The sequence below is a fragment of the Thalassophryne amazonica genome, chromosome 9 (assembly GCF_902500255.1).
Source record: "Thalassophryne amazonica chromosome 9, fThaAma1.1, whole genome shotgun sequence".
NCBI lineage: Eukaryota > Metazoa > Chordata > Actinopteri > Batrachoidiformes > Batrachoididae > Thalassophryne > Thalassophryne amazonica.
In genome coordinates this window covers 63,877,355-63,903,328 of record NC_047111.1, presented here as the reverse complement: position 1 = coordinate 63,903,328, position 25,974 = coordinate 63,877,355, and the positions used below count along the sequence as shown (strand labels likewise).

The 25,974-nt window shown below is 43.7% G+C and overlaps 1 protein-coding gene across 1 annotated transcript; it reads right to left on the bottom strand.

Moving 5' to 3' along the window:
- Positions 1-2,277: 2,277 nt before the first annotated feature.
- On the bottom strand, positions 2,278-4,173 carry LOC117517953 (olfactory receptor 6C4-like; the record flags this gene model as incomplete). The annotated part of the gene is made up of 3 exons (XM_034179076.1): positions 2,278-2,411; positions 2,520-3,187; positions 4,163-4,173. Coding segments are annotated over 3 exons (813 nt in total), but the record flags the coding sequence as incomplete, so codon positions are not given.
- Between the last annotated feature and the right edge of the window lie 21,801 nt (positions 4,174-25,974).

Below are 25,974 nucleotides of genomic sequence, written 5' to 3'. Positions count from 1 at the left end.
GAATCTTCGCTATATTTCACAAATGGAAGAAAGCAGTCCTTGTAATGTCTCTAATGTGGAGATCAAAGGACAACATAGGATCAAAAATTACTCCAAGGTTCCTCACTTTATCCGTATGATGTATAACACACAAACCTAAGCTAAGTGCTAGCTGATCGAATTGATGCCGTGCTGTGGCTGATCAGCTTTATGCCTCTGTAGTTACTGCAGCTCTGCACATCACCCTTGTTCTTGAAAATAGGAACCAGCACACTTCATCTCCACTCCTCAGGCATCCTCTCACTTTCAAAGGTTTATTTGTATATACTTATCAGATGTAGATGGAGGGGGGGGGGCATCATTAAATAAATCTGGTGTTCATTCATTTTTCCGCTTATTCCAATAGGGCACCGTAATCTTGTTTGAACCTTGCGTGATACTGTGGGATTTGACCATTTATGGGGGCCTCCACTCCCGTTGTGCAATACATACACAGTATAACTTCACATGGACAAATGGTGTACTGTTTTGTTTTTGGCTGCAGTCACTGAAGCAGTCACAAGAAGTGTTTTTTTACAGTTCCCAGTGGATATGGGAAGACGAGGCAGATGGGAGATGTCGTGTTGGTAGGTGTTAGCCTAAACAGCTAGCCAGAGTAGCTGTGTTCTCTCGCCTGCAAAACCGCCTTGACACGTTTGTGCTCCGGGTCATAAACAAACCACAACACATTTCCACTTTCCACCACATCATCACTTTTTCTTTAAATTTTCATTTTGTTTGCATGTAATTTGCCCAAAAACCCATTGAAATTGGCGTGTTTTCCCCCCATAAGTAGATAAATTAAAACGAGTATCAAACGAGACTGCAGTGCCCAATTAAAACTCATGGGGGAGCTGGAGTCTCTTCCAGAAAGTCACTGGGTAAGAGTAGAGATGGGTATCGAGAACCGGTTCTTTTAGGGTATTGTTAAGAAATGATTCGATCCACCAATATCAATAGTCTTTTGCTTAACAATTCCCTTATTGGTCCTTCAGAGCGGCCTTTGTTTTTGAGGGTGTTAGTTGGGAAAACGATAATTTCTCTACATTGATTGCAGACCCTGCACCGGCCCTGTAATCAACCGCGTCTGCAGCACGACTCCACTTTGAAGCGTGAACCAATGAAGCAGTGCTTTGATCTGCTGGCTTGTTGGTTCTTTGATTCGCTGCTCTTTAGAAGTGGCAAGTCTGCTTCTTAACCCCTCTCAAAGCCATTAAAATATGTCAACTGTGAGTCACTTTTGTGTGGATTAAAGTCACGAACTGGGACTCTTGTCTTGTTGCAGTCAAGAAACGAGAATTGTCCTCTGTTCCGTTAGCACAGCTCCAAGCACTGTCTCTGCCGAGACAGAGTCCGGATGGAATTAATAACTTCAAAACGAATTGCTGCTTTAAATAAAATGACACCTCTTTACAAACGCTGTAATAGAGACAATAAACTACAGTCGACTAAAACGTTTTTTTCCTTCCAAAATGAGTCCTGCATTCTTTATGAATTACATCCTGACGTGCAGCACAGCTAGCTGCAAGAGCTCAGCTCATATGTATGGAAAGACATTCATGCTAATAATGTCTGAAAGGAAATGCTTTTGACAAAAACTACAGATTTTGTTTATTTCTATTTATGTCCAGAGTTTAAGGATCCAGTGACCAATTACATATTTATTTACTTTAAGACTCAATAAAATGTTGTTGACAAAGAAAACTTAATGGTATCGATAGATAAAATCTTATCAATACCCATCTCTAGGCAAAAGGCAGCATTCACCCTGAGCAGGCCGCACATCTTTCTCAGGGCCACATGCAGACAGACAAACACATTCACACCTACAGTCAATTTAAGGTTTCCAGTGCGCCTAACCGACATGTCTTTGGAAGAGTGAGGAAGCCTGGGCACTCTGAGGGAACCCATGCAAACCCAAGCAACACGGGGAGAACATGCAAAATCCACACAGAAAGGACAGGACAGACAGCGATCCCAGGATTATCTTACAGTGAGGCAACAGTGTGAACCACTAAGATCAGAAACTGGTGTGATGCAACAATACTTTAAAAATACTTGATGTTTTACAGAATCAGAATCAGAAAAGTTTTATTGCCATATGAGTGAACACGTTCACAACCTTAGAAAATTGCTGCAGTTGTGAAATTAAACTTCCTTGAAATTTTACTGCAACATACACAGTGAACACAACACACACACACACACACATCTATGAATCCTTATAGATAATTTATCATTGCAGATTTGAATTCCTTTTTATTTTAACAACTTTTTAATAGATTTTTTGATTTCTTGTGTCTGTAGAACATATATAAATGGGTTTAACATGGGTGGAATGACAGAGCTCAGGGACAGATTTATAATTCTGCCATTCGGATGTAAGTGTTTTCCTACAGTCGTTGAGATCAAAACTGGGAGGAAATAGATTACGACTAATGAAAGGTGAGCACTACAGGTTTTAAAAGTTTTTACTTTTTCCTGAACTGATGTTATTTTACTCAAAGAGTAGCCAATATATGAGTAACTGAACAAGATAAATATCAGTGGTAACCAAATCATAAGAACTGTAAACAGATGAATAGTCACATGGGCAGGGGTGTAGTCATTGCAGGCCAGCATGTATATTTTGCCATAATCACAGAAATAACTGTTAATAATCACTGACTTACAGATGGAAAGTGTTGTGAGAAGACCCACTGCAATGAGCACAGCAGTTATTGATGAAACCCAGAAAAAGGCAATCAAAGAAAACATGAACCTGTGTGTGACCTTCATGTGATAGTGCAGTGGGAAGGTGATCGCTACCAGTCTGTCATAGGAGAGAACAACCAGATTAAGAGACTGCATAGAAAGACACGTGTAGGAGAAAAAAATAAATGCCATGCAGTCATTATAAGAGATGAGGCGCTGATTAAACACAAATATGTCAAGAACCTTTGGTACCTGAACAGTGCTACCAAGCAGGTCTGTCCATGCAAGATTAAAAACTGCAACATATTTTGGAGTTCTTAGATTTCTGTCCAACAATATTACAGCCATCACAGCTGTGTTTCCCAACACTGACACAATATAAACAAAAAAGAGAAAGACATAGTAATAGTTTATGTTAGGTATGTCAGAAAAGCCACTTATGATGAAATATGGAGGACGAACAAAGGTGATGTTTCTTTCGAGAGCAGAGTTGAATAATCTCATTGTACGACTCATTGTTCATCTTTTACTGTCTGCAGCACTGTGGACAGAACAGAGTGTCTCTATCAGTGGGTCCTGTGTCCCATATGAAGACAAATCTCTCTCTCTCTCTCTCTCTCTCTCTCTCTCTCTCTCTCTCTCTCTCTCTCTCTCTCTCTCTCTCTCTCTTCAGTTCAGTTCAGAAGACTTTAGTGGAGCAAATGTACAAAAGACAATCGTGAAAATGAAATTCCAAAAAAAAAAAAAAAAAAAAAAAAAAGATTTTAACTGACTAACAGATTATCAGTTCCATTTTTTGGATGATGAAGACAAGGTGAATGCTGCAGATAAAGCAGGTGTCAGTGTGAGAGACATGTTTGGTCCTGTTGGTCCACTGATACAACCAGTGAAGAAAGAAAATGTTTCAAATGTGCCAACATTCTTTAAGGATGAAATGATTCCTAAGAACTGTGACAATTCAAAAGAAAAGTGTTTACAGGCCTCAAAGCCCTGCAGCTTTAACATACACTCAACAAAAATATAAACGCAACACTTTTGGTTTTGCTCCCATTTTGTATGAGATGAACTCAAAGATCTAAAACTTTTTCCACATACACAATATCACCATTTCCCTCAAATATTGTTCACAAACCAGTCGAAATCTGTGATAGTGAGCACTTCTCCTTTGCTGAGATAATCCATCCCACCTCACAGGTGTGCCATATCAAGATGCTGATTAGACACCATGATTAGTGCACAGGTGTGCCTTAGACTGCCCACAATAAAAGGCCACTCTGAAAGGTGCAGTTTTGTTTTATTGGGGGGGGGGGGGGGATACCAGTCAGTATCTGGTGTGACCACCATTTGCCTCATGCAGTGCAACACATCTCCTTCGCATCATCCGTGAAGAGAACACCTCTCCATGCCAAACGCCAGCGAATGTGAGCATTTGCCCACTCAAGTCGGTTACGACGACGAACTGGAGTCAGGTCGAGACCCCGATGAGGACGACGAGCATGCAGATGAGCTTCCCTGAGACAGTTTCTGACAGTTTGTGCAGAAATTCTTTGGTTATGCAAACCGATTGTTTCAGCAGCTGTCCGAGTGGCTGGTCTCAGATGATCTTGGAGGTGAACATGCTGGATGTGGAGGTCCTGGGCTGGTGTGGTTACATGTGGTCTGCGGTTGTGAGGCTGGTTGGATGTACTGCCAAATTCTCTGAAACGACTTTGGAGACGGCTTATGGTAGAGACATGAACATTCAATGCACGAGCAACAGCTCTGGTTGACATTCCTGCTGTCAGCATGCCAATTGCACGCTCCCTCAAATCTTGCGACATCTGTGGCATTGTGCTGTGTGACAAAACTGCACCTTTCAGAGTGGCCTTTTATTGTGGGCAGTCTAAGGCACACCTGTGCACTAATCATGGTGTCTAATCAGGATCTTGGTATGGCACACCTGTGAGGTGGGATGGATTATCTCAGCAAAGGAGAAGTGCTCACTATCACAGATTTATACTGGTTTGTGAACAATATTTGAGAAAAATGGTGATATTGTGTATGTGGAAAAAGTTTTAGATCTTTGAGTTCATCTCATACAAAATGGGAGCAAAACCAGAAGTGTTGCGTTTATATTTTTGTTGAGTATATATGCAAGGGAGTAACTTTGATTGTGATATTGGTGGGGACACAAAAGTGCTCCAAGACAATTATTATTATTTTTTTTTTGCATTACCAATCATAAGTTCATGTCATGCAGATGTTATAGGTTAACAAGCCATCCCAATGGTTAGGGAGTTGGTCTTTCAATCACAAGGTTGCAGGCTCAAATCCCAACCTTACCTCTCTTTACACCTCCATCCATGACTGGAGTGACCTTGAGCAAAGCAACTAACCCAACACTGCTCCAGCTATACATTTAAATTGAATTCATCGAGGGTGGATATTTAACACGAAGTATTGCAATGACCCTATCTGCTAGTGTTGTGACGTTCGTGAATAGGGATGGGTATTGATAAGATTTTATCGATATCGATGCCATTATTGATTCTGCTTATCGATCCAATTCCTTATCGATACCTCGTGAATTTTGTACTAAAAGTAGGCTTTACAGGTTTTCTATGTATTTCTTTGAGTCTTAAAGTAAATAAATATGAAACTGGTCACTGTATCCTTGATCTGTGGACATAAATAAAAATAAACAAAACGGTGTTTCGCTTTTAAGTTATTAATTCCGACTGGACTCTATCGTTCTAACTTGACTTGGCAGAGAGCCGCGCAGCGTTTGGAGCTGTGTGAACAGAACGGAGTGTTGTTGTTGTTGTGCAAATCAGGAACTGGAGCAGACACTTCGCTGTGTGACAGCCGCGCACCCGACGGCCTGGAGTACCCACCTGGCCTGGATCGAGTACGCCCACAACAGCCAAGTGTCATCAGCCACCGGCCTCTCCCCGTTTGAGGTGTGCTTGGGGTATCAGCCCCCCTTGTTTCCGGTGGTCGAGGGAGAGGTCGGTGTGCCCTCGGTCCAGGCCCACCTACGGAAGTGCCGTCGGGTGTGGCGTGCCGCCCGCTCTGCTTTGTTGAAGGCCCGGACGAGGGCGAAGAAACATGCAGACCGGCGGCGGGCCCCGGCCCCCAAGTATCGTCCTGGGCAGGAAGTGTGGTTGTCCACCAAGGACATTCCCCTTCAAGTGGACTCCCCCACACTCCAAGAACGATACATTGGTCCCTTCACAATCCTCAAAGTCATCAATCCCGCCGCAGTGAGGCTCCAGCTTCCGGCCTCGCTGCGGATTCATCCAGTTTTTCATGTCTCCCGGATAAAACCCCATCACACCTCACCCCTCTGCACCCCGGGTCCGGCACCACCTCCTGCCCGGATCATCGACGGGGAACCGGCTTGGACCGTGCGCCGGCTCCTCGACGTCCGTCGAATGGGCCGGGGTTTTCAGTACCTGGTGGACTGGGAGGGGTACGGCCCCGAAGAACGCTCCTGGGTGAAGAAGGGCTTCATCCTGGACCCGGCCCTCCTGGCCGACTTCTACCGTCGCCATCCGGACAAGCCCGGTCGTGCGCCAGGAGGCGCCCGTTGAGGGGGGGGGTCCTGTTGTGTGGGCCGCTGAAGAGGAGGTACTGCTGGCCCACCACCACCAGAGGGCGCCCTGCCTGGAGTGCGGGCTCCAGGCACCAGAGGGCGCCGCCGCCGTACGAGAGCAGTCAGGGTGACAGCTGTCACCCATTACTGGACACAGCTGACTCCACTCAGCCCGGGGGTATATCATCAGGACGGCGTCTCCACCTCAGTGCCGAGATATCGCCTTAAGACTGAGGTAACGTTCTCTGTATTCATATACTGAATAACCAGCTAAAACTTGTTAAACCTTTTCAGGACTGCTGACTACTGATAGCTAAATTGCTTGGATAAGTACTCACCTTCCTGCTATATATTGACAAGAGGTGGAGGCGGCTCTTCCCCTCTCCGTTACTGGGTGCTGTCGCATCCACACCTGTGTGTTGTTGCTCTCTCCCGCCAGCAGTACCGGATCCGACGAGCGGAGGCAGTGGCCACCTGGGAATTCGGGACTTGGCGGTTCCAGTATTTCCAGGGTTCGGTGGCAGAGGAGATCTGGGTGGTTCCGGTTCGACTGAGACGGACGTCTCCTACCTTCGAGCCTGCCCACACGACACCAGCGGATTCGACCCCAAATTGTTAATTGTTGTATTCGTTGTGCTCGTTTCACAACAGTAAAACTTGTTATTCACCTTTCTCCATTGTCCGTTCATTACGCCCCCTGTTGTGGGTCCGTGTACCTACACTTTCACAACACGGAGGACGATTCTCGTTTCTTTCTCGCAACAAGATAGGAGTCCCAGTTAGTAACTTTAATCTGCACAAAAGTGACTCACGATTGACATATTCAAGGATGAAAGTGACGAAAAACAAAAAAAGCTGAAACCCAAAATTACCCCCCAACACCACCTGCACGAAAATGAATTCTAGAAGCTGTGAAATGCAATCTGGGACTATTCCAGACAATAAACTGCAGTGAGTGCAGCATCCATTTACTGAGAAAAACCCCAACTTTCCTTATTCAAATTCATTCCAGTAGTATTCTGCTCTTACTAGGATGCAGCAGTTTTCTAGCTTGGCAGATAGTTCTGGAGGAAGTCACTGAAGAAATTAACAAACTGAAAATATGGTTTGACCGAAACAAATTGTCATTAAACTTAAATAAGACAGGGATGAAATGGAGGTGTAAGAGTCACTAGGTGTTCACAGGAAACAATTATTCATTTCTGTATGTATGTATGTATGTATGTATGTATTTATGTATGTTCATTGTTAGTTGGTTTTATATTTTCTGTTGTGTTTCTATTCAGGTTCTTTTTGTCTCTTTCTCTAAAACTGTATATAATAAGTATATATTGTATATAATAATCATTAGATTATAATATATAAACAAAAATAAATTTAAAAAATATTACAATTTGAAAACAAATGCACCCGAACGTGATGACAACTGCAACTGCTTAATGCTAATTTTGTAACATTGAAAATGCTATAGACATGCTAACGCATTAACATCACTCCCGTTTTTAAGTTATAAAATACATCTATCAACTGTTTCAGAAGACCATAACAGGTCGGTTTAACATAAAAAAGGTAAATAATACTCACAGACGTATGTTCTTTAGGGTTTTAGCGGGGGAAAATTAAGCGAAAGAAAGAAAGAATAAATGAAGCAATCAAAGCACTGTTTCAATCTGCGAACCACTGCTTCGATTGGTTCAAGGTTCAAAGCAAAGCTGCGCTGCAGAAAAGTTGATTACGGACCCGCTGCAGGGTCTGTAATCAATGTAGAGAAATTATCATTTTCCTGACAAACACCCCCCAAAATAACGGTGACTCTGAAGGACCAATAACAGAATCATTAAGCAAAAAGCTTATTGATGTCAGTGGATCGAATCATTTCTTAACAATACCTGAAAGGAACCGGTTCTCGATACCCATCCCTGTTCGTGAATGAATCGATTCCCGTTTGTCTGTCTGTTATTGTGTCCGCCCGCACAGTCTTTTAATAAGTTCCCTGCAACTGTGCAGTAGCCTAGCTCTAACGATGCGTCTTGCCACGTTGCTAAAACCTGCCTAGTGCCTAAAGAGCAGAAGAAGCCTAATGCTATTAAGAAGGGTTTCCATTCATGAAAGAGATTTTGCTTAGTTTTTAAAGCTTGACAGAGACCCTGCACTTACATTCCTGACTGTGAAGAATGAACAAATATCTCGTTTCTTGGGAGGGGGGCCGTCATCCATTACCAAATATCACCGAAGTCTAGCTCAAGAGAGAGAGATAGGGGCGGGGGGGACGGGGGTCGATGGGCGGTCGCGGCCACTGTGGGAAGTGTGCTGCTTGGAGTGACAAGTGGGATAGCCAACCAAGTTAGCGAGAAACGGGTAGCTAATCAGCAGTGTTGCCATAGTTACTTTGAAAAAGTAATCCAATTACTTATTACTGATTCCTCCTTGAAGAAGTAACTTAGTTACTTTACTGATTACTCAATTAGAAAAGTAACTAAGTTAGATTACTAGTTACTTTTTTAGTTACTTTCCCCAGCTGCTGACAACAACCCTCTGCCACCTCAACATGACAATGATACTTGTTTTGCCAAAACTCACTTTATAGTCATCCTTTCTTGGCTTCAATGAAAATAAATACTTGTTTTATAAAAAGTAAAATAAAGACCCCTTTCTTGACCTCATATTTAACTGTTGACAGCACTGTAACAGTAAAACTTGCCATTTCTAACCTACATTGTTTATAAATGTAACTATTAAATTCATTCTAACATTTTTCTAACATTTAAATTCTCTCTAAACATTTTACTTGTCGAAATTATTATTTTAAGTAGTATTAGTAGTTGTAGTAAAAAAAAGGCTTCAAAACTGGACCTTTAATCTAGGGGTGCTGTGGGGGGGGGCACATCCTTGCCCCACACCCCCATTCCATCTGGATTCGCCCCTGCTTTGGCGTTTGAGCACAAAGAATGGATAACATTTATTTATGCATAAAACATGACCAGATTTACAGGTAAGAAAGTTTTATTGCGTTTTCACATCATGTGGTCCTCAGAAAGAGAGTTTAGGTGCATTTGAGTGGAAAATAGTGTTAGTTGTTGACGCGTCGCGGAGGATCAGCTGTTTTAGCAGCAGATACGGAGCGGCTCGGAGAAAAAAAAGCATAAAAAATGTCTTTGTTAAGCTCAGTGCAGGTGTGCTGTTGTCACTGTGCTTTAAGAGGTGAGGACGAGTCGTAGGTGTTGCAGAAAAACGCGGATGAAAAGCTCACAGCTCGCTTAAAGTGTGTAGTTCAGTCGAACCCCGACCTCCTGCCGACGGACCAAGTTTAATGCTGCTGTCGACCCACAATGTAAAAATAATAGTAACACACAGTGATTTGGAGAAGTAACTTTAATCTGATTACTGATTTGGAAAGATTAACGCGTTAGATTACTCGTTACTAAATAAAAGTGGTCAGATTAAACCTGCATCACCGCTAATCAGACAAGGATATGTTGTGTGTTGGGGGGGGGCGTGGCTGGATGTTTTGGTGTTCTTTTCTTTTCTTTGCTCTCCAGGTGGCATGAGGGCTGATTTGTCTGTGAAGAAGGTGCTGGCTGAAGAGTCTTCACCCTCATCAACATCATGGAAAGCACCTGTGCTTGGTGCTCACGTGCAACCTGGACGACTTGCAGCTGAAGCAGATAATTGGATGGCGTTCTGCATTTAAGTCATGTGTGATTCAAGCAGAACTGCCGGGAACTCGACCTTGTGACGTTCGTTTGTGAGACGCTGAGGACCGCGCCTGGGTTTTGACACATCGAGCCCGTGAAGCAGGGAGGGGTGAGGACACATGCTGTCAGCACACACGAAAGGTAATTAAGTGTTTAAGTACTTGTTGATAGTAACTTGGTGTTTTGTTACACAGTGTACTGGAATTGTAAAGAGAATTGCGTAGTTTGCTTCTCACTGCTGTGGCGTGAAGGATAAGTGATCCTCCACTTGTTGTGAGAGGCTGCTCATTTGCATAAAGTAAAAGAAAGGACACTGACCTGAGTGTGTTGCTGGCAGCGTGTGTTTATTGGAAGATATAGTTGTATCTGTTGATTTACCTCACCGTCTCTTTGCTTCACAGAGAATCAGTTTGTCGTGTCCACCTGGGGGATGTTTGGCGGTGGTAGGAAGTCCAGGAGCGCCGGCTTTAATCCTTGCGGGCGCTGGAGAGCGAGCCACGAATCACTCCACCAGAGGGACGTTGTTTTTTTATGTTTTTACACTTTTAAACACAGGTGTATAATAAATAGTTTTTGTTTGGAACCGTTTTCTGGTTATTTTTAGCGCTGGGTCCTGTCTGACGCAGGTTCGCTCCTCAATCCGCGTCGACACATAACAGTAGTTCCCGGCCATTCCATAATGGACCCAGCGGCAGAAGCGGTTCCTTTTGTCGAAAAAGTTCAGGAACACTTGGAGAACATACGGGAGCAATTACAGCATCTCGCGAACCAAATTAAACAAACAGATGCCCGTGTTATGGAGCTTGCAGCGCAAGCTGTTCTGCTTCCTGCTGCTCCAGCTGCGGCACTATCGATATCGGTGCCGATAACTCCGTCACCCACAGGTTGGAATGCCGCAGTTTTACGAGGCGTATTTGTGGACGGGTTAAATGAGTCATTAAAAGACGAGCTGGCGGTCTGTGATGAGCCAAACGATTTAGACGAGCTAATATCGTTGGTGATTCGTCTAGATGATCGGATAAAGGAGCGTGGACGCGAGAGAGGACGCCCATTAGAGCGTTTTTTTTTGTCTCGGGGCCTTCCCCGACACAAAGCTGGGCCGCCTCTTCTTCGCCCCACTGCGGCTCCTCCGACGGGACCTCCGGCTCCTCCTATTGATGAGCCCATGCAGCTCGGACGAGTCGAGATTCCTGTATTGCCCCCACACGTAAGCGTCAAGAGAAATAACGGTGACGTAACTCCAAGTGTTCTGGGACAGGCAAAAGAACCCACATAAAAAAAAAAATAAATAAATAAAAAAATAAAAATAAAAAAAATAAAAAAAAATTTCTAGCACACGTAAATGTTTGGTTTCTTTAATCAGGGGTTATACTTGTTTGGGGAGGTAGGGGCGTATCTGGTGGAGTGATAGGCGGTTAGAAGCCCGCCTGGGCTCACTTACCTGTCAATTGTGTATGTGTTTTTAGGTATTTTCTGTTTGGGTTGTTGGGTCGTTTTGTTTTGTTGTTTTTATTTCTCTACATTCCTAACCCCAACCTCACTTGCCCTTAGACCGCTTGTCTTGTGGGTTGTGGGGTGGTGCAGGTTGGTCACGCTGAGCATTCTCAGAAGACCTCTGCACCTAGGGGGGGGGGTGTTAGAGGCGTTCTTTTTGGTTTGGTTAGGGCCCGGTTCCACTCCAGCCTCGGTGAGCCTTTGGACCGATTGTCATGGGTGTTGCCGGGGTGTGGTGCAGCGGAGACATGCCTCAGTCGGAGGGGTGGGCCGATCTGTTGCTGTTTGCCATTTCGGTAGTTCCACCCCTCCCGAGTGGCTGGGGTATGGTCGAGTTGGGGCGCCGGACGTATTTCCGGTTCTCCGCTGCGCTTTGGGGTTGGAGCTGGGTTAGTTTTACCTGTTCCCTTCTCCGGCTTACTATTTTGAGCCGTTTGCCAAAATAGAGCCGCCAAAGGGCTCTGGGAGGGACCTGGGGTCTTTCGGGGTGCCGGGGAGGGCAACGGGGTTTATGGTCGTTTTATATCCCCCCGGGGTTATTTTTGGTTGTCCTCCGGGGGTTGGTTTTTGGTTTTATTTTGTTTCCTTCTGGGTTCCGCCTCCAGGGTTGATGGGACGGTCCTCTGGGGGGGGAATTGGCTTGGGACCGACCGGCCAAGTGTGACCGGATCTGGGGTTCCGGGGTTGTGGGGAGGGTGCCTCCTGGGGTTGATGATACGGTCCCCTGGGGGGCACCGTTTCACTCCATGTATACCTGGGGACCTTTGTGGGATCACGGTTTTGGCTGTTCCTCCTGGAACTGGCAATGAAGGCCTTCTGAGGGGGGGTTGGGCTCTGCAGGTCATTCTGGGGGGGTTGTTTGTTGTTTTTCTTTTATGCATCTACGTTTGTACTGTGTTGTGGGACTGTGTTGGGTTTTTGTGTTTTGGAGTTTTTCTTTTCCTCCCGGGGTTTGATGGGACGGTCCCCTGGGGAGGTTTTGGGTGGGTTTTATGTTTTTTTTTGTGTGAGTGGACTTGTTCTGGGGAATGTTTTGGGGCTTTTGTTGATTCCAGCCGGCCTTCCAGCTGCGGTGCCTGTCTTGCCGTCTGCTTCCTGACGTGGACCCCGGAGGGAGGGGCTGTTCTCGGGCCTGGTCTGTTCGGTCGCCGGGAGGCTTCCCGTTGATGGGGGGGTACTGTTGTGTGTTGGGGGGGCGTGGCTGGATGTTTTGGTGTTCTTTTCTTTTCTTTGCTCTCCAGGTGGCATGAGGGCTGATTTGTCTGTGAAGAAGGTGCTGGCTGAAGAGTCTTCACCCTCATCAACATCATGGAAAGCACCTGTGCTTGGTGCTCACGTGCAACCTGGACGACTTGCAGCTGAAGCAGATAATTGGATGGCGTTCTGCATTTAAGTCATGTGTGATTCAAGCAGAACTGCCGGGAACTCGACCTTGTGATGTTCGTTTGTGAGACGCTGAGGACCGCGCCTGGGTTTTGACACATCGAGCCCGTGAAGCAGGGAGGGGTGAGGACACATGCTGTCAGCACACACGAAAGGTAATTAAGTGTTTAAGTACTTGTTGATAGTAACTTGGTGTTTTGTTACACAGTGTACTGGAATTGTAAAGAGAATTGCGTAGTTTGCTTCTCACTGCTGTGGCGTGAAGGATAAGTGATCCTCCACTTGTTGTGAGAGGCTGCTCATTTGCATAAAGTAAAAGAAAGGACACTGACCTGAGTGTGTTGCTGGCAGCGTGTGTTTATTGGAAGATATAGTTGTATCTGTTGATTTACCTCACCGTCTCTTTGCTTCACAGAGAATCAGTTTGTCGTGTCCACCTGGGGGGTGTTTGGCGGTGGTAGGAAGTCCAGGAGCGCCGGCTTTAATCCTTGCGGGCGCTGGAGAGCGAGCCACGAATCACTCCACCAGAGGGACGTTGTTTTTTTATGTTTTTACACTTTTAAACACAGGTGTATAATAAATAGTTTTTGTTTGGAACCGTTTTCTGGTTATTTTTAGCGCTGGGTCCTGTCTGACGCAGGTTCGCTCCTCAATCCGCGTCGACACATAACAAGGATATCTACGTTAAAGAGGGGGGCTTCGAGCAGTGGCATACATTTAACCCTTTATGTGCCATAATAATGGAGGACAGCGGTTTTATTGGTCGTGATTACACAGTAGGGGGCTGAATATTACGCCCTAGCAAATATGTCAGGTGTTTTAAAGAACCCATTTACACGATGACGTGAAGTGGGTCCCAATTTCCTGTCTTCAAAGAAGTTTGAAATCTGGAATGTATTCACAACGCTTCACTTTTTCCACATTTTGTTATGTCACAGCCTTATTCCAGCCTTATTCTCCTCAAAATTCTACTCACAACACCCCAGGACAACAACATGAAAAAAGTTTTTTGGAAATTTGCAAATTTGCAAAAAAGAAAAGAAATCACATGTTCATAAGTACAGTGGTGGGTCAGATAACCAAAAAAAATACTTTGATAACAGATAATCAGATAACTGAAAAGTTATCTTTGATAAAGATAAACCACCCAAAAATGTATCAGAAGTGACAGATAACCGATAAATTCCAGTATTGTCTCTGGTACATTTGCAACTACTAACAAACTGAATTTGAGTTTTAACACCACGATCGCTTCTGGTAGCATCAAAAGCAACAACAGAACAATGAGCCCACACTTCTGTTTTTGAACATCTTGCCCCCTACTGGAAGCTCGTATTTACTACATGGCTTCCAGCACAAGCTAAGAGCAGCCAAAAAGCCCAGTCCTCTACCTAGTCACAATGCTCCGGTCAGGCGGAGGTCTTGGAAAATAAAGCCCTGCTGAGTTATGGTTTGGTGTATAAATAAAATGAATAGTGATAGAATAACTCCATTAATGTCAATTCTGTCATTTGTACAAAGTTAAAATATAACATATATCTTTTAATGTTGAATAATGCACTAATTCTGAAGTTTTGTAAAAAACAGACAGATTGCAAAGGATTCTGGGTAAAATGTGCCTCTTCAGTTAAATACTGATTGGTTGAGTCATTCATTATGTAAACCAACACCTTAATGTGATGTGTGTTGGTGTTACAGATAAATGTGCTTTTGTAAAATATTCCATTCTTTTATTTGTAAAAACAGGCATTTTTACAGAGCCTTGGAAGTGTCATCGCAAAATGTTTTGCATGTGGAGAGAATGTGCGCTCATTTTATTATATTGTATGCACGTTTTATTATATTGTGCGCACGTTTTATGATGTGTGCACATTTCATGATGTTGTGCACACGTTTTATTATATTGTAAAACATGCAAACAGTATTGTCTTGACACATAAATGTTGGCTATTCGCCCTATTGACATTTCAAATCCCGCAAAACCTCGGACAGGTCGCCATGCTGCGAGATCTCGGTAACAGTGAGAACTGCAATGAGCCGCTCTGATCACGCTGCACTATAACCAATGCACACGGACAACAGCATTAACATTGCAACATAAAACTATTTTTATATTGTGGCTAAAACTCTCGTGAATATATTTTCTGGGTTTTTAGACGTTGTTATTGCGTTTGTTTTATGTAAACATGGGAGAATCACAGGCTGTCTCTCCATTATTTTCAGTGGGAGCTGCTGTGAGCTACGCTTGCTTCCTAATCATGTCATTCTTGGGGGAAAGTGAAGTTTACTCTTTAACGTCTTGATTATTGTTCTTTACAATACTGTTTGTCCTCTTTGTTCGAGCCTAATATATATAAAATGTCTGAAAGTCCATTTGCATTCATTTAATTCCACACAGATTAAACGTAACAGACACGGATTATTTATTATAATTGTTTTAGCAAGTTTTCAGGGTATCATGCAGCAGTCTCTTATTAATGTGATGAAAAGCATAAAAAAGTTACATTTTTGTAGTATAATATTCATTTACAACTGTCATCGTGTTGATTCTCTATATGTTGTTTGACTGCAGTGACTCTCTGGCATGCAAGGGATTATGGGATATGGCAATAGGGCGAATGAACACTACTGGCCAGTAGATGGCAGTAAAGACCTTGAAAACTTGCCAAAAGAAAATTCCAGATAATCCGTGTCTGCTACATTTAAGATGCATGGAATTTAATAAACGCAGACACAATAACAACGTCTATAAACCCAGAGAATATATTCATGAGAGTTTTAGGCACTAGAGTTTAATACTGTTGTCCGCAGAGCCGGATCAGAGTGTTTCAAATGCATTTCTCATGTCGTGAACGTACTGAGATTACCGTATCCTACCCATAATGCACTGCTGGGCACAGCATATATCCACACTAAAACCTTAAAAAATAGCACATTACTTTAAAACTAAAACATATATCTGATATTTTGACTTCATAAAACTTCAGACATGACATTAATTTAAATAACTTGTCCGAAATTAGATTGGTTAAAAGTTGAACCATAAGTTAAAAATGTATGCCTCTGGATGACTTGGGTGATATTGCCTGCATTTCAGTATGGGGTGAAAAGAATTTTTTTTTTTTTTGTGGGACCAGTTCTTCTTTGTCTGCAGAGGTTAGAGAGGTTTCTTCTTAAAGCAGTTCTTCCGTGTTTTGCAGACGGCAGAACTACACATCAGCTACAAAACATTTAGTAGGTAGGTGCTCAACTGATTTTAAGTTTTATAAATATTTGTAGCTGTTCAGCTTTATTTACCACGTTAGCAGTTTAAAAATTATTGGACAAAAATTTATCGCAAGATAATTAGTCCGATAATGTTTTTTAAAGTTATCGAAAAAGATAATCCAATAATGAAAACATTTTCGATGATTATCAGTTATCGGATTATCGGAACTGTGCCCACCACTGCATTAGTATTCACACCTTTTGCTTAATACTTTGTTGATGCACCTTTGGCAGCAATTACAGCCTCAGGTCTTCTTGAATATGATGCCACAAGCTTGGTGCACCTGTCTTTGGGTAGTTTTGCCCATTCCTCTTTGCAGCACCTCTCAAGCTCCATCAGGTTGGATAGGGAGCGTTGATGCACAACCATTTTCAGATCTCTCAGGGGTGTTCAATCGGATTCAGGTCTAGGCTCTGGCTGGGCCACACAAGGACGTTCACAGAGTTGTCCTGAAGCCACTCCTTTGATATCTTGGCTGTGTGTTTAGGGTCATTGTCCTGCTGAGAGATGAAATGTTGCCCCAGTTTGAGGTCAAGAGCACTTTGGAGCAGGTTTTCATCCGGGATGTGTCTGTACATTGCTCCCTTCATCTTTCCATCAATCCTTACTAGTCTCCCACTTTCTGCCACTGAAAAACAACCCCACAGCATGATACTGTCACCACGATGCTTCACTGTAGGGATGGTGCCTGATTTCCACCAGATATGACGCCTGGAATTCATGCTAAAGAGTTTTGTTTCTCATGGTCTGAGAGTCCTTCACGTGCCTTCTGGCAAGGTTAAGTTAGATTTGGGAAGAGGGGTTGGACTATTAGCCCAGCACAGCGTAGGCCACAAAAGGGCCCATTGCTCCCCTCAGAATGAACCTACTTTGTTCAACCTTTTAGTTAAACCTTTTGGCACCCTGTTTCTTTTTAGTTTCCTAATCTGGTCAAGTTCAAAAATAAAGGAACTCAAAATCCTCTGCCTCAGTCTACCCCATGCTGGACACTGGAACAAAAAGTGGAGAGACATCTCAGGTTCCTCCCCACAGGCTGCACAAGTACTGACCTGCTGGAGTCTCATTACCATTCTATATCTGTTCAGTAGGTTGTGACCTGTGAGAGTCCCAACCACTGTTCTTATAATACTTGTAGGCAGGCCAACTAGCTCCCTGTAAAAGCTTAGGTTTGGTCCTTCCATGCAAAACCACCTTGACACATTTGTGCTCCACATGTCCACTTTCCACCACATTGTCACTTTTTCTTTAAATTTTCACTTTGTTTGCATGTAATTTGCCCAAAACCCATTGAAAATGTCATGTTTTCCCCCCAGAGGTAGAGAAATTAAAGCGAGAATCAAACGAGACTGCAGTGCCCAATTAAAACTCATGGGGGAGCTGGAGTCTCTTCCAGAAAGTCACTGGGTAAGAGTAGAGATGGGTATCAAGAACCGGTTCTTTTCGGGTATTGTTAAGAAATGATTCGATCCACCGATATCAATATTCTTTTTGCTTATAATTCCCTTATCGGTCCTTCAGAGTGGCCATTGTTTTTGAGGGTGTTTGTTGGGAAAATGATAATTTCTCTACATTGATTGCAGACCCTGCACCGGCCCTGTAATCAACCGCGTCTGCAGAACGACTTCACTGCTAACCCTTCAAGCGTGAACCAATGAAGCAGTGCTTAAATCTGCTGGCTCTTTGGTTCTTTGATTCGCTGCTCTTTAGAAGCGGCAAGTCTGCTTCTTAACCCCTCTCAAAGCCATTAAAATATGTCAACTGTGAGTCACTTTTGTGTGGATTAAAGTCACGAACTGGGACTCTTGTCTTGTTGCAGTCAAGAAACGAGAATCGTCCTCCGTTCGTTAGCACAGCTCCAAGCGCTGTCTCTGCCAAGACAGAGTCCGGTTGTAATTAATAACTTCAATGTTATGTGCAGACGCAGGTTGAGGAGTGGACCAACGTCTGACCGAACCCAGCGCTAAATAACCAGAAAGCGGTTCCACAAACAAAACGATTTTATTTCCCCTCTAGTGCAATAATTAGTGTGCAACATAAATATTGAGTTTGTCTGGCGGAGTGAAGGACGGCACAGGTGCAGCTAATAATGCTGATGAGGGTGAAGGACTCTTCTGCCAGCACCTTCTCCACAGACAAAAACCAGTTTGCATACCACCTGGAGAGCAAAGAAAAGAAAACAACACAAAAACATCCAGCCAAACCCCCCAACACACAACATTCAAAACGAATTGCCGCTTTAAATAAAATGACACCTCTTTGCAAACGCTGTAATAGAGACAATTAACTACAATCGACTAAAATGTTTTTTTCCAACCAAAATGAGACGTCCTGCATCCTTTATGAATTACATCCTGACGTGCAGCACAGCCAGCTGTAAGAGCTCAGCTCATATGTATGGAAAGACATTCATGCTAATAATGTCTGAAAGGAAATGCTTTTGACAAAAACTACAGATTTTGTTTATTTCTATTTATGTCCAGAGATCAAGGATCCACCATGTAGCATTTATTATGTCCAGAGTTTAAGGATCCAGTGACAAATTTCATATTTATTTACTTTAAGACTCAATAAAATGTGTTGACAAAGAAAACTTGTAAAGCCTACTTTTAGTACACAGAAAATTCACAAGAGGTATCAATAAGGAATTGGATCGATAAGCGGAATCGATAATGGTATCGATAGATAAAATCTTATCAATACCCATCCCTAGGCAAAAGGCAGCATTCACCCTGAGCAGGCCGCACATCTTTCTCAGGGCCACATGCAGACAGACAAACACATTCACACCTACAGTCAATTTAAGGTTTCCAGTTCACCTAACCGACATGTCTTTGGAAGAGTGAGGAAGCCTGGGCACCCTGAGGGAACCCATGCAAACCCAAGCAACACGGGGAGAACATGCAAAATCCACACAGAAAGGACAGGACAGACAGCGATCCCAGGATTATCTTACAGTGAGGCAACAGTGTGAACCACTAAGATCAGAAACTGGTGTGATGCAACAATACTTTAAAAATACTTGATGTTTTTCAGAATCAGAATCAGAAAAGTTTTATTGCCATATGAGTGAACACGTTGCAGATTTGAATTCCTTTTTATTTTAACAACTTTTTAATAGATTTTTTTTTATTTCTTGTGTCTGTAGAACATATATAAATGGGTTTAACATGGGTGGAATGACAGAGCTCAGGGACAGATTTATTTATATTTAGGGCAACTAAGGAGGGGCTCTGTAAGAAGCATTTCAAGGTCCTGGAGTGGCCTGGCCAGTCTCCAGACCTGAACCCAAAAGAAAATCTTTGGAGGGAGCTGAAACTCCAAACCTGAAAGATCTAGAGAACATCTGTATGGAGGAGTGGACTAAAATCCCTGCTGCAGTGTGTGCAAACCTAATGAAAAACTACAGGAAATGTTTGACCTCTGTATTTGCAAACAAAGGCTACTGTACCAAATATTAACATTGATTTTTACAGGTGTTCAAATACTTATTTGCAGCAGTAACATACAAATAAATTATTAAAAAATCATACATTGTGATTTCTGGAATTTTTTTTTTTAGATTATGTCTCTCACAGTGGACATGCACCTAAGATGAAAATTTCAGACCCCTCCATGATTTCTAAGTGGGAGAACTTGCAAAATCGCAGGGTGTTCAAATAGTTATTTTCCTCACTGTATATACATGTGATTCCTTAGTTTTTTTTTTTTTTACAAATTTGCAAAAACCTAAAACAAACAAGCAAACAAAAAAACAAAAACAAAACTTTTTTCGCATTGCCATTATAGGGTTTTGTGTGTAGAACTTTGAGGAAAAAAATAATTTCATCCATTTTGGAATAAGGCTGTAATATAACAAAATGTGGAAAAAGTGAACTGTATAACTGTAATCTGCATGCAAATTTGATTGCCATATACCTTCTTATGATTCTCTTTTTCAAATGCAACTTTTGATGTTCGCGATGTTGTTGGGAAAGTGTAAGTACACGGACCCACAACAGGGGGCGCAAATGAACGGACAATGGAATAGGTCAAATAACAACACTTTACTGTTGCGAACGTGCACAACAAACACAACAGATTACACAATAGATCAAAGGTCAAATTACAAGGTGTCGTGTGGGCAGGCTCGAAGATAGGAGACGCCTGTCCAAAGCAGAACCGGAACCACACGATTTCCTCCGCCACCAGACCCCGGGAATACTGGAGCCGCCAAGTCCCGAACTCCCAGGTGGCCACTGCCTCCGCGTGTCGGACCTGGTACTGCTGGCGAGGAACAAAAACACAATTAAACGTGGGTGCGTCTGCACCCAGCAATCTGCACGGCAGGGAAGCTACCTCCACCTCTCGTTGGAGAAAAAGTCTGTTATCACTCACAAAAATCACAAAAAAAGGCGGTGGAGATGACGTCTTGCTGATATACCGATTCAGATCAGATGAGTGGTGACAGCTGTCACAGGTGATGAGTGTCAGCTGTCACCCCGGCTGCTCCTGTGAGGCGGCAGCGCCCTCTGGTGCCTGGAGCCCGCACTCCAGGCAGGGTGCCCTCTGGTGGTGGTGGGCCAGCAGTACCTCCTCTTCAGCGGCCCACACAACAGATGTTAGTTTTCATGTCTCCTTGATTACATTGTAGTTACTAAATTTAGATTTGTGTGGCAAGAAAATGTAATGACCAAAGCTTGTATTGTCAACCCTTGCATGGGAATGTTATGAATGAGTGAATTGATCATGTGATATGAACTACCCAGACAGTGATTAAATAAGTTCATTTAAGGACACAATTTCATACATGTCAACCTATACGGATTGTCCGTAAATTACACATATTTTTCCGAGTTTCAGAGTCATACGGACGTACAAATAAAGTCTTACAGATATTCAGGGTTTTCTTAAACATCGTCAAATGACCGTCACAAAAAAACACATTGTTCTAAACAAAGGATTGTAAAACTGGATGTTTGCTTTCCCAGTCTCACGCATTACAGTAACTTCTTGACTGGTCTGCCGGTGTCGTGCCAAAGTAATTATCCCGGTCAGAATTTGTATCCCCTGGCACGGGAGCGCGCACTCACTCAGTGCAGCGCTTAAGCCGTGGTCACAACCCGCCATACTTGCACGTGCGTGCAGTCTACTTGGAAAAACGTGGGCTAAATTTGGAGATCCGTACGTTGTAAGTACTGCCTCAGTACGAATTTAGGAGCACGCAGACACACGCAGACACGCCGTAGAGGTTTTAGTGCATGCAGAACTTTCGCTGCGGTCAGGCTGCGGATTCACCAGCAGTACAGATGATGCACGTTGTGAGTACTGCCTCAGTACGGATTCAAAGCAGCACATTTTCATTCAATTACTATTGAATTAACCAAATCCATACGTAGGCAGTACGGATTACGGCACTCACCACATACTATGGAGGCCGACAGACTTGCATGCACAACGCAGCTTCTCACTTGAACTTTGACTTTATTTCCAAACGTCAGCAACACACACTCCACAGCTTCAGTCTGTTAACTAGCTGTAACTTTTCGAGGCAAATAAACACTTGTACAACTGACCGCTGCAGGCTGGACATGCTCATGCATCGCCGACGCCGAAAAACACCTGCCACTCCGGTCCCGCTCATAAAAAAGAAAAGCGACCCCACACACACACACACACACTGCTTTATTGTCAACTCTCTTTATCGTTACACTCCTAGAGACTTGCATTGAACGTACTCCCTCCCTCCTCTTGCTACTGCCTCCGTACGTTTTCACAAAAATGTAGTGGCCGTGCCATCCGCACAAAACATATGGCAAAAAAAACGCACGGTGGGTTGTGACCGGGGCTTTACAGACGTTCTGCAGCTGCTCCCAGACAAAAATAACGGCATGTTGGTTGTTCAATATATGACATTAAAAAATAACTTTCATAATCTTTTGACGACATTTAATGCATGTGTGTCTTCACGCCAATTACACGCACAGCACAGAAATGTTGTCCAACATAAAAACACCCTTTAAGATATTTATGATCGCACCACTGTCAAGATAATTCAATGATTTTCACTCTTTCTTCAGTTCGTTCATTCGAGATTAAAATATGAACAGTTATAAACTGTACACTCTTGTACTTGTGACTTTTTCTGTTTTAAATAAAAGATAAGCAGACAAACGTGATGTAGGTAATGGGTATTTTGGTTTACAAGAAATAAAATTCATCTTTTACACTGTAAAAAAAATCGGATGTAGGTCTCCATTGATTCACGCTCAGGTCGTGAGAGGTTGTACAGCCTGCTGGACGGGAACTCAGCGCCTGGAACCAAATCAATGGCACAATCGTACGGACGGTGCGGGGGAAGGGTGAGTGCCAGATCCTTGCTGAAGACGTCAGCAAGATCGTGGTACTCAACCGGCACTGCCGTCAGATTGGGCGGGACTTTGACCTCCTCCTTAGCCTGGGAACCGGGAGGAACCGAGGATCCTAAACACACCCGATGGCAGGTTTCGCTCCACTGAACCACCACCCCAGACGGCCAATCGATCCGGGGATTGTGCTTTAACATCCATGGGATGCCCAAAATCACGCGGGAGGTGGCAGGAGTTACAAAAAACTCAATCTCCTCCCGGTGGTTTCCAGACACCACCAGAGTTACTGGTGGTGTCTTGTGTGTGAGTAAAGGGAGGAGGGTGCCATCTAGTGCCCGCACCTGCAATGGCGTAGGAAGCGCCACCAGAGGGAGCCCTACCTCCTTTGCCCATCTGCTGTCTAGCAGATTCCCTTCTGACCCCGTGTCCACCAGTGCTCGGGCTTGAAGGGTTAAATCCCCGCTCAGGATTGTGACTGGGAGTCGTGTGGCAATTTGTGTGTGTCTCACTTGAATGTCTTGACCCCCCCTTAGCCCAGTCTCTAAGGGCGAGTGTTGACGTTTTGGCCGTTTGGGGCAGTCTCTCTGTGTGTGCTCTGTTGAGCTGCAGAGAAAACACTCTCCACGGATCAGTCTCCCCATTTTGGCCCTGTGCGTCTCCCTAACAACGTCAACAGGGGGAGCTGTTGCCCCACAAAGCGCTGCGGCTGTGGAGCGTGGGGAGGGCGGCCCCTTTTCGAACCCGGAAGGGAGAGGGGCGGCGCGTATCCGGTCATGTCCTTCGCCTCGCTCCCGACGGCGTTCCTCTAACCGATTGTCTAATCGTATAACGAGATCAATAAGCCCGTCTAAATCCCGCGGTTCGTCCTTAGCCACCAGGAGCTCCTTCAGGACCAACGACAGTCCGTTTACGAAGGCGGCGCGGAGGGCAGTGTTATTCCAGCCGGACCTCGCAGCCGCGATGCGGAAGTCGACTGCATAAGCAGCTGCGCTCCGGCGCCCCTGTCTCATTGACAGCAGCACGGCTGAAGCGGTCTCTCCTCTATTCCCTGAATATCTGTAAGACTTTATTTGTACGTCCGTATGACTCTGAAACTCGGAAAAATATGTGTAATTTACGGACAATCCGTATAGGTTGACATGTATGAAATTGTGTCCTTAAATGAACTTATTTAAAAAATAACTTTCATAATCTTTTGACGACATTTAATGCATGCGTCTTCACGCCAATTACACGCACAGCACAGAAACGTTGTCCAACATAAAAACACCCTTTAAGACATTAATGATCGCACCACTGTCAAGATAATTCAATGATTTTCACTCTTTCTTCAGTTCGTTCATTCGAGATTAAAATATGAACAGTTATAAACTGTACACTCTTGTACTTGTGACTTTTTCTGTTTTAAATAAAAGATAAGCAGACAAACGTGATGTAGGTAATGGGTATTTTGGTTTACAAGAAATAAAATTCATCTTTTACACTGTAAAAAAAAATCTAGTTGTTTTTACAGAAAAATTCTGTCAGCTGTGGTTTCCAGGGGAATTCTGTCAAAATTACAATAAATATGTAAATGGTTTGCACATACATATTTATGTAAATTTTACAGTTTACACCTACAATTAAAAATATTAATCTGTAATTTTGATGGTCTTTTTGAAGTTGAATTGGAATTGGCATGGCCATGCTGATATTAAACCTTTTTTTTTTTTTTTTTGTAAAATTTAGAAATATATTAAGTCCCTTTAGCTGCTCCCTTGATTTCACTCCCTTCCTGCTGCAACATCACATTACACAGTGAAATGTGGCAGGGGTGGGGTTCGAACCAGAAACCTTTGTTACTGAAACCAAGTGCACTAAACACTTGGCCACCACCCCTAATATCTGTCTGTATCTTATAGAGTAATAAGCACTGTAACGTTGTGGTTAGCGCATGTTGCCTCAGAGCAAGGTCATTGCTTCGATTCCCACCTGTGGCCTTTCTTTGTGAAGTTTGCATGTTCTCCCCATGTTTGTGTGGGTTTCCTCCAGGTGCTCCGATTTCCTCTCACATTTAAAGACTGTGATAAAACTGATTTTGGTGCGATTTGGAGGTTATAAGGATTTTGACCCGTCCGTCCCTCGTTGATGTAGGCTCTGCAGTGTGCTCACTTGGGTCAGGGATTAACTCATTGGTCTCCCAGGGTGATCCCAAAGGCTTGTGTCGGCTGGCTTTACCAACAGGATGGCTGCTTGCAGTCAGATCGTCAGCCCATTCAGGGTGTGTCATTTCACAGAAACTTCATGTGTTCAGAAGACAAAAATGATTTGGGTATACTATTTGTTCTAAGACACTCGAATGGATACACATTATTAATAATCACTTAAACACATCCTTTGGATAAACAGAATACTTCACCATCAACATATTGATATTGCAGAAAGATCACACTTAAACACACATCAGTTACAACGAACACGTCAATAAAATGGAATAATTATATGCAAAGCATTTTGTTTTATTAATCAATACAAACAACATTAGAAGTTTTTATATAGTAATAAAACTGTTGTGTGGGCCGCCCGAAGAGGAGGTACTGCTGGCTCACCACCAGAGGGCGCCCTGCCTGTCGTCGGGTTTCAGGCACTAGAGGGCGTAGTCGCCTCACAGGAGCCCCAGGAGCCCGGAGCTGACAGCTGTTAGACATCAATCATCATAATCACATCCCATAAAAGCCTGGAAGAGACACCACAACTCTGCCGAGTTATCAGCTTACCCGTCAGGTAATCTTACTCAGCCGTTCTGTGCTGTACGCACACGTTTTTGCAGCAGAGCTTTTTGCAGTTGTTAACCTTTTTGTACACTTGCAGCTTGTAGCCGAGTTTGTGAAAGTTGGAGGAGTTGGCGTCTCCATTCCTCACTTCTGACTTGATTAAGTGTTACATAAGGCACTGCACGTACTTACTCTGAGTTCCTGTGTTTGGAGGTGGAGGTTTTTCCCTCAGGAAGGAACTGTATTTTTTGCTGACTGTTGCTGGGTGTGCACACACCCACCGTAACCTGTTTGTTTTCCCTGGCAGCAGTACTGGATCTGACAGCTGGGAGCAGTGGCCACCTGGGGACTCGGGATTTGGCGGCTCCGGTTTATTGCAGGTCTCCGTTGGCGGTGGAACCTTGTGGGTCCCGGCTTTTCTCTGGATAGGCGTGTCCTACCCTGGGGCCTGCCCACACGTCAGCTTTTTTTGGAACTTTGATTGACAGACTAAAGCAGTATTTGACCTGTAGTGCACATTTGCAATATTAAATTGTACTTATTGTCATCTCCATTGTCCGTTCATTTACACCCCCTGTGTGGGTCTGTGTCTTACACTTTCCCCAACAAAAACAATACTGATGCATTTTTTTATTTTAAGCAAAAGTCTTTTCTTTTACTTAGACCTAAAGATAATAGCTTGTTGTCAAGACTCAAAGTTTATGACCAGGTCTTATCATGGGGGGGAGAGCCTCTTGCAGTCTTGAGAGGT